The sequence below is a fragment of the Lissotriton helveticus genome, chromosome 10, assembly GCF_964261635.1.
Source record: "Lissotriton helveticus chromosome 10, aLisHel1.1, whole genome shotgun sequence".
NCBI lineage: Eukaryota > Metazoa > Chordata > Amphibia > Caudata > Salamandridae > Lissotriton > Lissotriton helveticus.
In genome coordinates this window covers 292265869-292280907 of record NC_136071.1, presented here as the reverse complement: position 1 = coordinate 292280907, position 15039 = coordinate 292265869, and the positions used below count along the sequence as shown (strand labels likewise).

At 47.2% G+C, this 15039-nt stretch overlaps 1 protein-coding gene across 1 annotated transcript in view; it reads left to right on the top strand.

Annotated features, from left to right (window-relative positions):
• ARF1 (ARF GTPase 1) overlaps positions 1 to 13859 on the top strand; it is a 108277-nt gene extending 94418 nt beyond the window's left edge. The window contains exon 5 of the mRNA XM_078665331.1: positions 12280 to 13859. Coding sequence (XP_078521457.1) covers positions 12280 to 12441 — 162 coding nt within the window. The 3' untranslated portion in view covers positions 12442 to 13859. The remainder of the gene's footprint in view (positions 1 to 12279) is intronic.
• Positions 13860 to 15039: the final 1180 nt, after the last annotated feature.

The window sequence follows — 15039 nt, the reverse complement described above, 5'->3', positions numbered from 1 at the left end:
GATTCGTCGACGCAAATACCGTCGACACCGAGGGACTCCGACGACACCGGACACCGGCCGTCAGCTACCACACCCTCCGCCTCCTTCACCGCGCAGGTCACCGACTCCCTGAAACGGATTCGGGAAAAAACTTTGTCGACGACGGCTCCCACGCCGTCTGCTCCAAAGGAGGTGGATGCTCCTCAGAAGTCATCAGCCAAGCTTCTTTACACTCTTCCACCAAAGGTGCCGCCAAAGGCGTTTGCACCTAGATCGGTGCCACAGACTTCGGCTCCTTCGGCGCTTCAAGCCTCAGATGACCAATCAGAGCATTACATCGATGCCCACACAGGGACACTGACCATTTACAAAAGGAAGATCACTTCCCAACCACTGGAATCATATGTTATTCCACTGAAGAAAAAGAGGACAGCACTGGACAGTCCTGCCCTTATTGAGCCCGTTCTACCACCACCAAGAAGGAGTCCATCACCTTCCCCAAACCAATCAGGGGGAGAGGATGATGAGGAAGACGACCAATACAATTTCCCAGTGGACAATGACCCTGATGTTCAGCAGGACACATATGACGACACTGGGGACCAAGGTGGACAGCAGGTGGTACAAGATCCACAAGGTTTTGGGGCACGTACATCTCCAACTGAGGATTCTGCAGCATTTAATGCTTTAATCGAACGGGCAGCAGCAAATCATGATGTAGACATGCATGCTGACCCGGTGGAGGAAGACTTTTTGTTTAACACTTTCTCTGTCTCAGAAAGAACTGTTAAAATACTTCCTATGCTCAAGGGTGTCCTTAGACATGCCCCAGAGATCTTTAAGGAACCTTCCAGGGCAAGAGTGGTGAACCCACGTATCGAGAAAAAATACAGGCCAGCACCTGGAGATCCTGCATATATTCGAGGACAGTTGCCTCTGGACTCGTTGGTGGTCGCCAATGCCCGCAAGAGGGCAAACTCCCAAACGACGGGTGAAGCTCCTCCCCCTGACAAGGAGTCGAAAGTGCTTGAGGCATCCGGCAAGAGGATGGCTGCGCAGGCTGCCAATGTATGGCGTATAGCAAACACGCAGGCACTATTGGCGCGTTACGATAGGGCGCATTACGACACCCTAGAACAGCTCCTTCAACATCTACCTGATGAGTATAAAGAAGCAGCCGAAATGCTCATACAAGAGGGGAAGCTTATATCAAACGCTGCAATAAAGTGTGCACTTGATGTGGCAGACACGGCGGCTAGGGGGATTGACACTAGCGTCATGCTAAGACGACACGCTTGGCTTCGTATATCTGGATTTAAGCCTGACATCCAAACTGCAATCCTCAACCAGCCCGTCAATCCTGACAGACTGTTTGGCCCGGATGTAGACACCACACTTGAAAAGATTAAAAAGGACAACAAGACTGCTAAGTCCATGGGGGCACTTCAGTCCCAACAATTCAGGGGAAACACTTTTCGTCGCTCAGGAGCGCGTGGTGTTACCAGAGGACACTTGGGTCAACAATCACAATTTACAAAGGGTGGTGCACAATCCTCCTACCCCAAGCAAGGTAGAGGGGGTTACAGAGGTAACAGTGCCAAGGGCAGGGGCAGAGGGAACAACAACTCCCGTTCCTCTGCCGCCAACAAACAGTGACTCTCTGTCACTGTCCCCCGACCATCCAACACCTGTCGGGGGGAGACTCCAGCAGTTCCTGCCAGTCTGGACATCCATCACCACAGACAGGTGGGTGAGAAAACTAATCCAATACGGTTATTGTTTGGAGTTAACATCCACTCCTCCCAACATTCCCCCAAGACACCGTCCTATGTCGGCAGAGCACTTGCACTTATTGCAGCAGGAGGTCTTGGTAATGCTGCAAAAAGGCGCAATAGAGCTCGTACCAATGGAGGAGGAAGGCACAGGGGTCTATTCCCTGTACTTACTCATCCCAAAAAAGGACGGATCCCTCAGACCTATTCTGGATCTACGCCCCCTCAACATGTATATACTGTCAGAACACTTTCACATGCTGACACTGCAACAAATTCTTCCCCTGCTAAACCAAGGGGACTTCCTGGCAACCTTAGACCTCAAGGATGCTTACTTCCACATCCCACTCCACCCATCCCACAGAAAGTACCTCAGGTTCACCATTCAACACAAACACTATCAGTTCAAAGTCCTACCCTTCGGGGTGACTACTGCCCCCAGAGTATTTACAAAGTGTCTGGCGACAGTGGCGGCGCACCTCAGACGGCAGAACATACATGTCTACCCGTACCTAGACGACTGGCTTGTTCAAGCGAAGTCGGAACTACAATGCGCCATTCAACTCCTTCACAGTCTGGGATTCTCGCTAAACTACCCAAAGTCGCACCTTCAACCAGCCCATGTGCGGCAGTATCTAGACGCGACAATAAACACCCTGACTGCTATAGCTCAGCCAAACCCAGCCAGGATCAACAGCATCCAGTCACTAATCCAACGGTTCAGACCGCAACACTCCCTACCAGCGAGAGTGTTCATGCAGTTGATAGGCATGATGGCCTCCTGCATTTTCATAGTCCCGCACGCGAGGTTGCACATGCGTCCTCTCCAAGAATGCTTGGCAAATCAGTGGACACAGGCTCGGGGACAACTGACGGACCTAGTGTTGGTGACCGGTCGGGCATACAACTCTCTGCATTGGTGGAATCCACACAACCTTTGCAAGGGACGACCGTTCCAAGAGCCGGTGCCACAAATTATCCTGACGACGGACGCATCTCTCCAAGGATGGGGAGCTCATGTGCTCCACTACACTGTGCAGGGACTGTGGTCCACTCAACAACAGAAGTTGCACATCAACTACCTAGAATTGATGGCAATCTTCATGGCGCTAAAGTCCTTCAAGGTACATTTGTTCAACAAAGTCGTGTTGATCCGGACAGACAACATGACAGCCATGTACTACATCCAAAAGCAAGGAGGTACTCACTCACCACAGCTGTCTCATCTGGCTCAGAGCATGTGGAAGTGGGCCATTCAGAGGAACATTTTCCTCATGGCAGAACACCTCCCCGGCAAGGACAATCAGATGGCGGATCTGCTCAGCAGGTACAGCCATCAAATGCACGAGTGGGAGATTCATCCATCAGTGCTCCACCCGTACTTCCAGCAGTGGGGTCATCCACAGATAGACCTGTTTGCCACAAGGGAAAACGCAAAATGCCAAAGCTTTGCCGCCAGGTTCCCTCATCCGCAATCGCAGGGGAATGCGATATGGATGAACTGGTCAGGCAAATTTGCGTACGCTTTTCCCCCAGCGCCTCTCATTCCGCTGGTGGCAAGAAAGCTAAAGCAACACTCAACTCTCATCCTAGTTGCTCCAACATGGGCACGCCAACCGTGGTACACCACGTTTCTAGAACTTTCCGTGGTACCGCATCAACGGCTGCATCTCACACCCAGCCTCTTGACGCAGAGCCATGGCGACATTCAGCATCCAGATCCGCAACAGCTCAATCTGGCGATCTGGCTCCTGAGGTCTTAGAATTTGGCTACCTCAACCTGCCTCTTGAATGCATGGACATCATCCGTGAGGCAAGGAAGCCCACGACCAGAGCTTGCTATGCTGCAAAATGGAAGCGGTTTGTCATTTACTGTACAGACAACAATATCAACCCGCTAGATGCATCCATTCCTAACATCATCTGCTATTTGTTACATCTTTACAAATGCAATCTGGCGTACGCTTCCATTCGGATACATTTATCCGCCATAGCGGCTTACCTCCAGAATCGGCAGCACCTCTCTGTTTTCAGAGTGCCTGCCATTAAAGCCTTCCTAGAGGGACTGAAACGAGTCATTCCTCCTAGAACTCCACCAGCTCCTGTGTGGAACCTCAATGTGGTCCTCACTAGGCTGATGGGCCCACCTTTCGAGCCACTGCACTCATGCGAACTTCAATTTCTAACATGGAAAGTGGCTTTTCTCATTGCTATCACGTCGCTCAGGCGTGTTAGTGAGCTGCAAGCGCTCACAATCCAAGAGCCATTCATCCAAATACACTCTAACAGGGTAGTGCTCCGCACTAACCCCAAATTCCTTCCAAAGGTGGTGTCACAGTTTCATATCAACCAAACTATTGACCTGCCTGCATTTTTCCAAAACCCGCAAACGTCTAATGTAAGAATGCTTCATACATTAGACGTTAGGAGGGCGCTAATGTACTACATTGACAGGACACAACCCTTTAGGAAGACACAACAACTTTTTGTTGCCTTCTCAGCACAACACAAAGGCAACCCCATTTCCAAAGCAGGAATAGCCAGATGGATTGTTAAATGCATTCAAATCTGTTATCAAAAGGCTAAACGCACTTTAACAATACCCCCAAGGGCGCACTCTACACGCAAATTGGGGGCCTCCATGGCTTTCCTGGGGAACATTCCTTTAGAAGACATTTGTAGAGCAGCCACATGGTCTACACCACACACATTTACCAAGCATTATTGCGTAGATGTGCATTCCAAACAGCAAGCAGCTGTAGGACAGGGTGTTCTCAAGACACTTTTTCAAGCTTCTGCAGCTGGCACGGGCAACCGCCCTTAATGGAGGGACTGCTGTGTATTCTATGCACTAGATATGAATTTAGCAGCCCACATGCCTCGAACTGAATATGCTACTTACCAGTATGCATCTGTTCTTGGCATGTAGGGCTGCTAACATTCATATCGCCCGCCCTCCTCCCCGGTGCCCGTAGCGGCTGCAGACACTCTCTTGCATTCATCATTAGCATGGACATCCTGTACACTGTTTCACTCCATCTCTGCCACAATGGCTAAAAACAATCTGGGGATGGAGTCGATGCCCATGCGCACTGTAGTCCAGGGGAGGAGCCACCTATCTCGTGATACTTCGAAGACTCTTCCAGGACAACAATGTGCAATCATCCGGACCCAACACTAGGCGGCGATCTATGCACTAGATATGAATGTTAGCAGCCCTACATGCCAAGAACAGATGCATACTGGTAAGTAGCATATTCATTAGTTACTATGAACTCATTTGAATGAGTGGGCCCGATTTATCGACCAGAGAGTATGAAAGGAGGGCGGGTGGGCCCTGCTGCAATTCGATCACGTGGCCTAAATATTTAAAACCTGTCTGAAAAAATCTAGCAAAACGATGCTATCCGCTATCTACAAAAACCCACCAGGCTTCTGACATAATGAGGCAAGGAAAGAGTTGTACAGGGTGCAGCTGAACAAGATGGGGCGTGAATTAAACGCTCGCTGCTGAGATATGCAGTGTCTGGCTGTCACAGGTGGGAATCCGGAGAAGGGACACTCAGACTGCCCTTCCTCGAAGGTCGTAAACGGAGGGTTCTTGAACTGGGGGATAGTAATGCTTAATTTGTCCAGTAGTAATGCTGTGGGCCTTTCAGCTGCACTCTGAATCCTCAAACGTAAAAATTATTTTACACAGTGTGCCGAGGGGGGGTGCGAGGGTGGAGAAAGGGGAATAGAAAGAGAGAGGGACTGGGGGAGAGAGACTGAGGCATTGGGGGTGGATTACTTATGTTCAGAAACAGGTAAACCACGTGTAATATGAATGGTGTCCTAAAGATGACATAACTGGCTTTCAGACTGCCCGTCTACCCCTATCAATATGGCAACCTGTATGCTGCCATCCCATGGGATTCAGCCACAGCACCCCCGCCTTAGATGTTCGATAAGCTGACATCAGATTTCGTACCAAGCTGAATTTAATTTGTATGTTTAAACTAGGCTTCAAGCCGCCTAACTGACGATTTCACACTGCAAGAGATTTCACAGCTGCGAGACGGGTGCAGCACGGCAGAGCTCATGAACTTGATCAGCATTCTAACTGTGTCAAATACCCAATCGCACATTTATCCAGTCTGTTTTAAACCGACCCTGCCGAAAGGGAAAGTACAATCCTAGTAAAATAACGAGTGGTGCGCACGTGCGCCACAGCGAGACATGGTGTCAATTATCGCGCCCATGTCTGGGCACTTTAATTGAAACCACATGGCCTATTGGTGTCTATTACGCGCACCAAGCGCGTAATCGACGCCAATAGGCCGTGGGCAGAGCTATGCACCCGCCTTTGGCCTATTGCGTGCTGTCTTTCATAAAAAGACGCATGCAAAGGCCAATAGGTGGCCACAAAAGGAAAAGCACAAGCTAGTGTGTGTCTTTCCCAAGTCAGCTACTAAAACCCCATTTATACTAAATGTCTCCGGCTGCGCGAGACCTAAAAGAAGGGGGGGGAGGTCCCAAAACGTTTTGTCTCCATGTTAATTTCCATAGGGAACTGTTGACTCCGCTATAGCCCGAACTGCTGAATGGAATTAGACCAAATTTTGCAATAAGGTAGCTCTTGCTCCAGAGTGCACTCTTTTTGTTAAATTATGTAAATCCGTTCAGTAGTTACTGAGAAATGTAAATGGTTCTCAGATATACCGCTGTGGCGGCGGAAGATCCGCGAACCCTCCCGATCTCGAACTTGCGATCTGATTGGCTGCCAACAGTTCCAACCAACCGAGTCACATGAAAAAAGGTCCAAAATTTGTAAAAAATTAAGAAAAGGGGGCAGGGTAGAAACAGCCGGACCCCCTTGGCCTGCTACAGAGACCTCCAGGGCCAAAAAAGCATATATTCACGTTGGATCCGTAAATAGGCTGGGAAAAGAAGGGAAAAGAAAGAAAAAACGAAGTGCAGGCTTGCCAATTAATTTTTACCTTTTTGAACCTTGAGCAGAACCTACCTATTTATATTCAAAATCGACATCCTTTCTTTCTAAGAAAACACATTCTTTTAGAAATATTACATAGAATTAGTTTGAGATACACTATTACAAACATAATAAAATCCATGCATAACACTTGGTCTGATTAATACATCGACGCTTATCGTTAGCCCGAAATAAAAAAACATACAATATAAAATGTTAAAATTCTTCACATTAAAAACTCAGTGAGGGTCATAAAATTAACTCAAACCAATTGAGAACAGTTAAGATATCCTTAATAACACATGGTCTGTAATTCATTAAACAGGTGGAACAATCTACAGTGCAAGGTGCATGGACATACTTTCTTGGAAGGGTTACAAATATTGCTGTAGACCAGCAGCTCATTTCACCAACTACAGCAAGATAAACTGTAGCATACTACCTGGCAATAGCCCGAAGCATGTATTCTTATTTTTCTAACCAACATTATAAAGTACAGGATTGAGAACAACTACTTATTTATACTCCGTTTTCTCCAAACAATTTTTTTGTCATCCGTTAGTGTTTGCAGGTGTCCGCTGTGTAACCTTTTAAAACAAGGGTAGCCTCGCCTGCCTCGCCAGCTAGTGAGCCTGCTTTGTTTTGATTAGTTTCCACTGCTGTGATGGAAACGTTTTGCGGGGGCAAACCCAGTTTGTGTAATCTGCCTTGGAGTTTCCTGATCCATTTAGACCACTATTTTGGTAGGCTTGCAAATATGTAATTTTGGTTCAGATAGAAATACCTGGTAAATCATGTTCAGATGGAATCTTCTATCTGCAGATTACTCACCTTGTGAATATTTCACCAGGCGTAAGACTGGATCTGGAAACTCGAAAGCAATACTCCATTCTGGTAGGAGGCATCATGCGGTTCCGCACCGACGTCATTCCGCCCCAGAAGAGAACGGGGGCTGAATTTATGTGAAACCCAAGCGTGCTGATGTCTGTTCCCTCCTTTCCACAACTTCAGATGCAGATCTGGAGATTTAGTCCTCTCGTCTCAAACAAGGGAATTATGCCGCCTCACAAAGCTGTAGGGTATCAGCCATGTAGGGACGGTTGCAAACCTATGTCTGATACACACTCTCACAAAGTATGCATGTGTTGCCTGGAGTCCATGTTGCCTGGGCTCCGGACAGGACTCCGTGTTGCCTGGGCTCCGGACAGGACTCCGTGTTGCCTGGGCTCCGGACAGGACTCCGTGTTGCCTGGGCTCCGGACAGGACTCCGTGTTGCCTGGGCTCCGGACAGGACTCCGTGTTGCCTGGGCTCCGGACAGGACTCCGTGTTGCCTGGGCTCCGGACAGGACTCCGTGTTGCCTGGGCTCCGGACAGGACTCCGTGTTGCCTGGGCTCCGGACAGGACTCCGTGTTGCCTGGGCTCCGGACAGGACTCCGTGTTGCCTGGGCTCCGGACAGGACTCCGTGTTGCCTGGGCTCCGGACAGGACTCCGTGTTGCCTGGGCTCCGGACAGGACTCCGTGTTGCCTGGGCTCCGGACAGGACTCCGTGTTGCCTGGGCTCCGGACAGGACTCCGTGTTGCCTGGGCTCCGGACAGGACTCCGTGTTGCCTGGGCTCCGGACAGGACTCCGTGTTGCCTGGGCTCCGGACAGGACTCCGTGTTGCCTGGGCTCCGGACAGGACTCCGTGTTGCCTGGGCTCCGGGCAGGACTCCGTGTTGCCTGGGCTCCGGGCAGGACTCCGTGTTGCCTGGGCTCCGGGCAGGACTCCGTGTTGCCTGGGCTCCGGGCAGGACTCCGTGTTGCCTGGGCTCCGGGCAGGACTCCGTGTTGCCTGGGCTCCGGGCAGGACTCCGTGTTGCCTGGGCTCCGGGCAGGACTCCGTGTTGCCTGGGCTCCGGGCAGGACTCCGTGCTGCCTGGGCTCCGGGCAGGACTCCGTGCTGCCTGGGCTCCGGGCAGGACTCCGTGCTGCCTGGGCTCCGGGCAGGACTCCGTGCTGCCTGGGCTCCGGGCAGGACTCCGTGCTGCCTGGGCTCCGGGCAGGACTCCGTGCTGCCTGGGCTCCGGGCAGGACTCCGTGCTGCCTGGGCTCCGGGCAGGACTCCGTGCTGCCTGGGCTCCGGGCAGGACTCCGTGCTGCCTGGGCTCCGGGCAGGACTCCGTGCTGCCTGGGCTCCGGGCAGGACTCCGTGCTGCCTGGGCTCCGGGCAGGACTCCGTGTTGCCTGGGCTCCGGGCAGGACTCCGTGTTGCCTGGGCTCCGGGCAGGACTCCGTGTTGCCTGGGCTCCGGGCAGGACTCCGTGTTGCCTGGGCTCCGGGCAGGACTCCAGGGCCTGCGGTGACTGCTCCCAGATGAACCTGAAGCCAAATGGGACAGCAAAGCGAAATGGTCGTCCAACATCGGAAGACTCCGCATCGCAACTCAGAAGTCAAAAGTAAGGTCCCTTTCCCGTTGATGTTCTTAATCACTGTCAAAGTCTTCACGTAAGTCAAAGTAGCACAAAGGCCAAGTTGGAGTCAGCCCCTTCCCAACAGTCTACAACTACAGAGGACTGGGCGTCAATGTGCCACTCTGTCTCACTCCTGGAGAGCAGATTCTGCATCTGGTCCTGGTGAAACTTGAATATTTCAGTTCTACCACTGGCATCGCAGCAGGTCGAGTCCGTTAGGGGGGGGGGGCACATATTTGGCATGCTTCCAGTTCCTCCTAGCACTTGTTTGGGCCTCAGGGATTCGCAGTGACCTTTATTCATGGTACCACTGCTGTGTTCACCCTCTCAGCTTTCTGTGCCTCTTGAACACTCCCTGTTGAATTTGAGACATCCAAAATAGGCAATAGTCTTCCTGGTCTTTGCAAGAAAACATTTAAACTTGAGGGACGATGTGCTGCTCAGACCTTTGAGAGACATGTCACTGTTAACCCCTTCCATGCTGCCGCGATTCCGCTCCTGTGCTGAAGATTTCAGCGTGGGTGTGGTCATGACGGCCCCCAGCCGTCATCAGCACACGAGCACTGTAGTGCATGACGGCTGGGGGCCGTCATCAGCATGCAAGGGGTTAACAGCTGCTGTTCTATCAACACACTGCAAATTGGTGCACGCAGAGTCATAACGACACCCTACAGTTCATAATGACAAATAATCCGAGTCCATTAAGTGTCCAAATATAGGTCAATTTTTTCCGTTCAGTCCATAGAAATTACAGGAGCCAATATATATTTATCAAATTTTACTCTTCAAAAATGATTTCTCAGCATGTTGGTTAGTATACTTCATCTTAGATAAGATAAAGAAGGACATGGAGACCACCAAGGCGGATGGGTGCTCTCTGGACCTCGGCACCCAGGTTTGCTTTCCGGAAGCAGCAGGTGAGTGGAGGTCCTAACACATGTCATCTCTTGATGCAAAGGTATTTCCAGCAACAGTCCTTTCAGGACACACTGGGAGCCAAGTCTTACAGCAGGGGTGGATACTGTGGCAGTAGTAGAGGCAAGCATAGAGATGACTCCAACAGGGGCACCTCTATTTTTAAGTACTGACTCTATTGCCATGCCACCTGGAGTAAAGACCACCAATTGGGGAAGACTGCTTCCTCTAAGGGAGGATTGAACTTTTTGACATATGCATACAGCGGTGGTACAGCCTGAAGTATCACCGCAACAAACATTCCTCCACATACTCAGTCACGACTTAATACATCTGCTAAAGGAGGAAGGGCAGGTGCTCATAGCTAAATGGGCAATCAAGGCAATGCCCCCAAACCAGGGAGGTAAATGTGTATTAGTTGATTCCCAAAAGGAGGGACTGCAGTTAATCCTAAATGCCCACCATTAAACTATCACATCCTGTCAAGGGCATTCCCATGACTATCCTGCTGCTCCGAAGAGGGGACTACATGATGTTTTTCAACCTCAAGGGCACCCATTTTCACAGCTCCACCGCTGCTATGTGGTAAGTGGAAAGATTTGCCTGGCCTTCTGGTCACTATAACCCCAAGAATGCCTATTGGTAGGGACTACTCACTTGCACAGAAGCTCTGTTAAGTCCTCCCTTATTTAGACTGATAAAGAGCAGAAGCAAAGGCAAAAACGTAGGACACACTTAGGAACCAGTGTCCTTGTTATTCAGGCTAGGCTTCACCATTAGTGCCCAAAATAAATGCCATCCTTAAATCCTACAGGTTCAACATTTTTAGGACTTTTTCTAAATGCTAACACAGGAAAATACTACCAGAACCAAGAGAGGCTGGTGGCTGTGTGAAATTGGGTTGTTAGTTGAGAGGGGTGTTAACCCTGTACAAGCCACTGCCACAATCCCCGTCCAGGTGAACCACAAAAGTCACTAAATTAACCTGTGCATAATCCTCTGGTAGCTTGGCACAAAAGCAGTCCGACATAATGTAGATGCATTGTTTGAAGAATTTATGCAACGCTCACAGTAACATAGTAATAACAAGGAAAACCCCACACCAATTTAGAATAATAGAGCACATTGTAATAAATCATTTGACACAAAGCGAAGTGCCTTCAAAGGACCTGTCCCCATTTTTCTGTTATTCAGAAAAATGTTGTTCTGTTGGAAAGTTAACACTAGAATTTTGCTTGGATATCTGTAAAAGGCTGCATACTATAGAGGACCAAATTAATTTACTGACCAAATCCTGTTTCTACTTACTCCTGATTTGCAAACTACGCTCTTTTTGGAAATAGCTGTACTATACCTAGGGTTGCCGTTTAAAAAGATTCTGGGCTGCCTGCCGAAGTTGAGAATGATGCTGTTCAAATGTGAGCTGGGCCCGACCGCTGCAGGCACATCCTCTCTATTCTATAGAGACTTGGCTCCTAATCACCAACAGGGTCCAATTACATACCCTTACCATGATTTTCAGAACTAGCCCATTACACATTTCTGGCACATTGGAAAACCAGATTGAATCCTTGCACACGAGCTAGGTAGTTTTGTTAGCTGCAAGGCCAAATGCCTGGACGGTCCTAGGACAAAGCCTACTATCTTGTGAGGCAAACTTCTCCAGGCTCTACAAAATAGTACCTGCTTGTCCCAATTTTGGCTGACTGAAAACTTTCATCTTGTATTCATCTTTTGCTGTGGATTTGTCAAATCTCGCAATGTAGTTAGTGCTGGTGCTGTGAAGGGTTTTAGTGTCTTACAGTTGCGTGTCACATGATGGCATGTAGTTATTGATGTACATCACAGTACTGCCAAACATGAGTGGGGGCGTAATTACTACTGAGCATTCCCATCTATGGTATTTCTTCAACATTGTGTTGAGGGATATCCCTCGCTCGGGAAGCTTGGTGGATATCAGGAGAACGGCTGACCGTGATTAGAGAATCAGGCAATATAGCGGGAATGGAGAAGGTTTATGAATGTTTGTACCATTTTTTTTATCAAACTGCTTTGTTAGAAAATGTTTAGTTGGTTGAAATATTTCTGAATTATCGGTTTCTGTCGAATCATTGCAGGGTTAATATGGAAGTGAGAACCTTTTTTGAGGATCCTGTCTGATTTTCCCTTCTATTCTTGCCACCAGGATCTGCCTAATGCAATGAATGCAGCAGAAATCACAGATAAGCTTGGCCTGCATTCCCTTCGCCACAGGAACTGGTACATCCAGGCGACTTGTGCCACCAGTGGAGATGGTCTCTATGAAGGACTGGACTGGCTGTCCAATCAACTCCGAAACCAGAAATGAAACCTAGTTTCTTCCCTACCTCTCTGTCCTCTTACTTCCTCCCCAGCCCTCCGCTTTTATCTTTTGTGGCAAGCTGTGCTACTTTGTGGTATTGAGTGCCGGAATCCGTTTTCATTTCTTTTGTCACAGTACGTATTGTACCATGCTGTAAAATGTGGCAAAGACGAGCCTGAAAACATTTAGGTGTCTTATTTAATGTAAATAGTTGGTTTCCAATTGAGGCAGTTTCTGGTACTCCTATGCAATATTACTCGGATATTTTTTGTAAGGAATCAGAGCTCAACATCAAGTACCTGGAAGAGATTTAAACACATAGGTTGCTAGTAGTTCATGCGCAGTAGAGCCTACAACCACTTTATTGGCTTGTCAAATCTATGTTGAGATCCATTTTGGTTGCTGGTTTTTAACCCCGAACAGTGTACTTTCTTAAATTGTTAAAGTGACACACTTGAAACATACAAGGGACAAATGTGACTTATGTAGGTTTTTCAGTGACAGCTTGAATGCCTATGATTTTTAACAGTCTCTCTTGCTAAAATGAAGTGGTTAGAATGTGACTTAATCTCTAAAAAATAAAATGATCCGTTTTTGCATGGGTAAAATATAGATCCTTTTTAATGCTATGCCTTTGGATCTTTCTGTATTTCGTAGCGTTTGTGCTTGTACTTGTGCTCACATCGAGACTTAAGACTTATTTGAGCCAGCATTATTTGAAGAAGATTTTAGAACAGACTGCAAGTTGAGAATGGTTGAATTTTCAAAACACTTGGGCATTTTCTATGCTTCAGTCGGTCAACTCGGGTAAGGTTAATATCTGTATGTATCGAAACACTTGAAAAATTCTTGCCAGTTATACACAAGCTTTCTTTTGGGTTTAAAATAGTGTATTTTGCCTTGAAAGTGAATTGTGCTTTTGCCAACCACTCCAGAACTAACCTCTCAACAGAAAGCACAGCCTGCATTAAACGTGCACCCTATTTAATCTGACAGTACTGTACTCTTGATTTTAAAAAAAGAACTACAAATAAAAACACACAAACCCAACATCCTTTATGTATTGTCAAGCATGTTGGCGAGTCATTCCATTATAAAACTTTCTTCCTCATTTTGGGATAAATCCCTTTATCTGTATATGTGTGCAACTACCCCCCTTGGCATTAATCTAGATTCAAGGGTCAGGTTTGCCATCTGAAAAAAGTACCTTTTTGTTTTTGTTTATCTTTTTATATACTTTTGATCAACACACTGAAGAAGTTGGAGCTGTTGGAACATTTAAACTTGAGGATATATCTGAACTGGTTTGTTTAGTGACGTAATTGCTTTCAGTACATGACTAGTAATCAACTGTTTTGTATACTTGTTTTCAGTTTTCATTTTGACAAAGAAGCACTGTAATTAAAGCTATTAGAATAAAATCATATCTATTTTATGTGGGTTCTTTTAAAAAAAATAAAAAACTGCGTGCCTTTTAATTTTTTTGGTCTGACTGCAGATAGGAACGCATACTCTAGTGCATGTGTATAATCTACAGCTAAGTTAATACATTAACTCCACATTTAAGTTATTAGCTGGTTAATTTAACCTTAAATGTTTCACTAGCTCACATTTGAAAGGAAAACCGATTCATTAATATTCATGCATGGCTAAAAAAATCATAATCTTGCATTAGCACGAAATACACACACCGTTCGACTTAATCTGAAAATAGCACATTTTTTCTCAAATGATATGATCAGAAGCCATCTTTGTATTTACATGAATTTGTTACAATCTTGTATCCACACTTTGGCACTCTCCATACAGCGTCCACCCAATTCCTACTATGGTGTAAACTGTCTCATGAATTAATTGTTAAAATGTCTTTATTCAATTCTGCATTGCAATCAATGCATGGCTTTGTCCTGAAGGTTTCAATATTCTAAGTGTTAGGCTAAAGTGCAATTTGAGGCATAGAGATATAAAGTTGTTTATCCATTGGCAAAATAGTTTGTTCAAGTGGGGATAACTGAGATTATAACTCAAGTATCCTCATGGAACGGAGTTCCAGCTTCATGTGTACTGGTGGTTTGTCTTTTTGATGTAGAGGTTCTCTTCCAGGGGATCCTCATCAATAGTCATAAGCATTAGAATATTCCCGCCCATGCGCGGGACCCCGGAAACACTATATTATATGTGCCCCACATATATATATATATATATATATATATATATATATATACAATAGCAGCCAAATCACACCAGAGCTGAAATATGCTGTGAAGAATTTCCACCATACATGAATAATATGCATTAGAAACATGAGAAACAACACCTAAGATTGTTTGGAAACTGTTTTAATGCTTAGGCAGCAGTAGAAATTCTTATAACTCACTGAAAGCATAGAAAGCTCCCAGGCTGCATTGCAAACAGTCTAAAAAGACTGAAAAGCTAACCTGTAGCTGTATACCAAAAAATTGACACCGTGCCTTTAAGGCACCCTTACCCCCGGTATCCCATCATGCCTCAGGGGTGACAGTTAGGTCAGTTGTTCTTTCCGGCTCCTTCAGGAAGGATCCTGGTTACACAGCTCCACTAATTTCTGTTTTCTGACAGAAAATT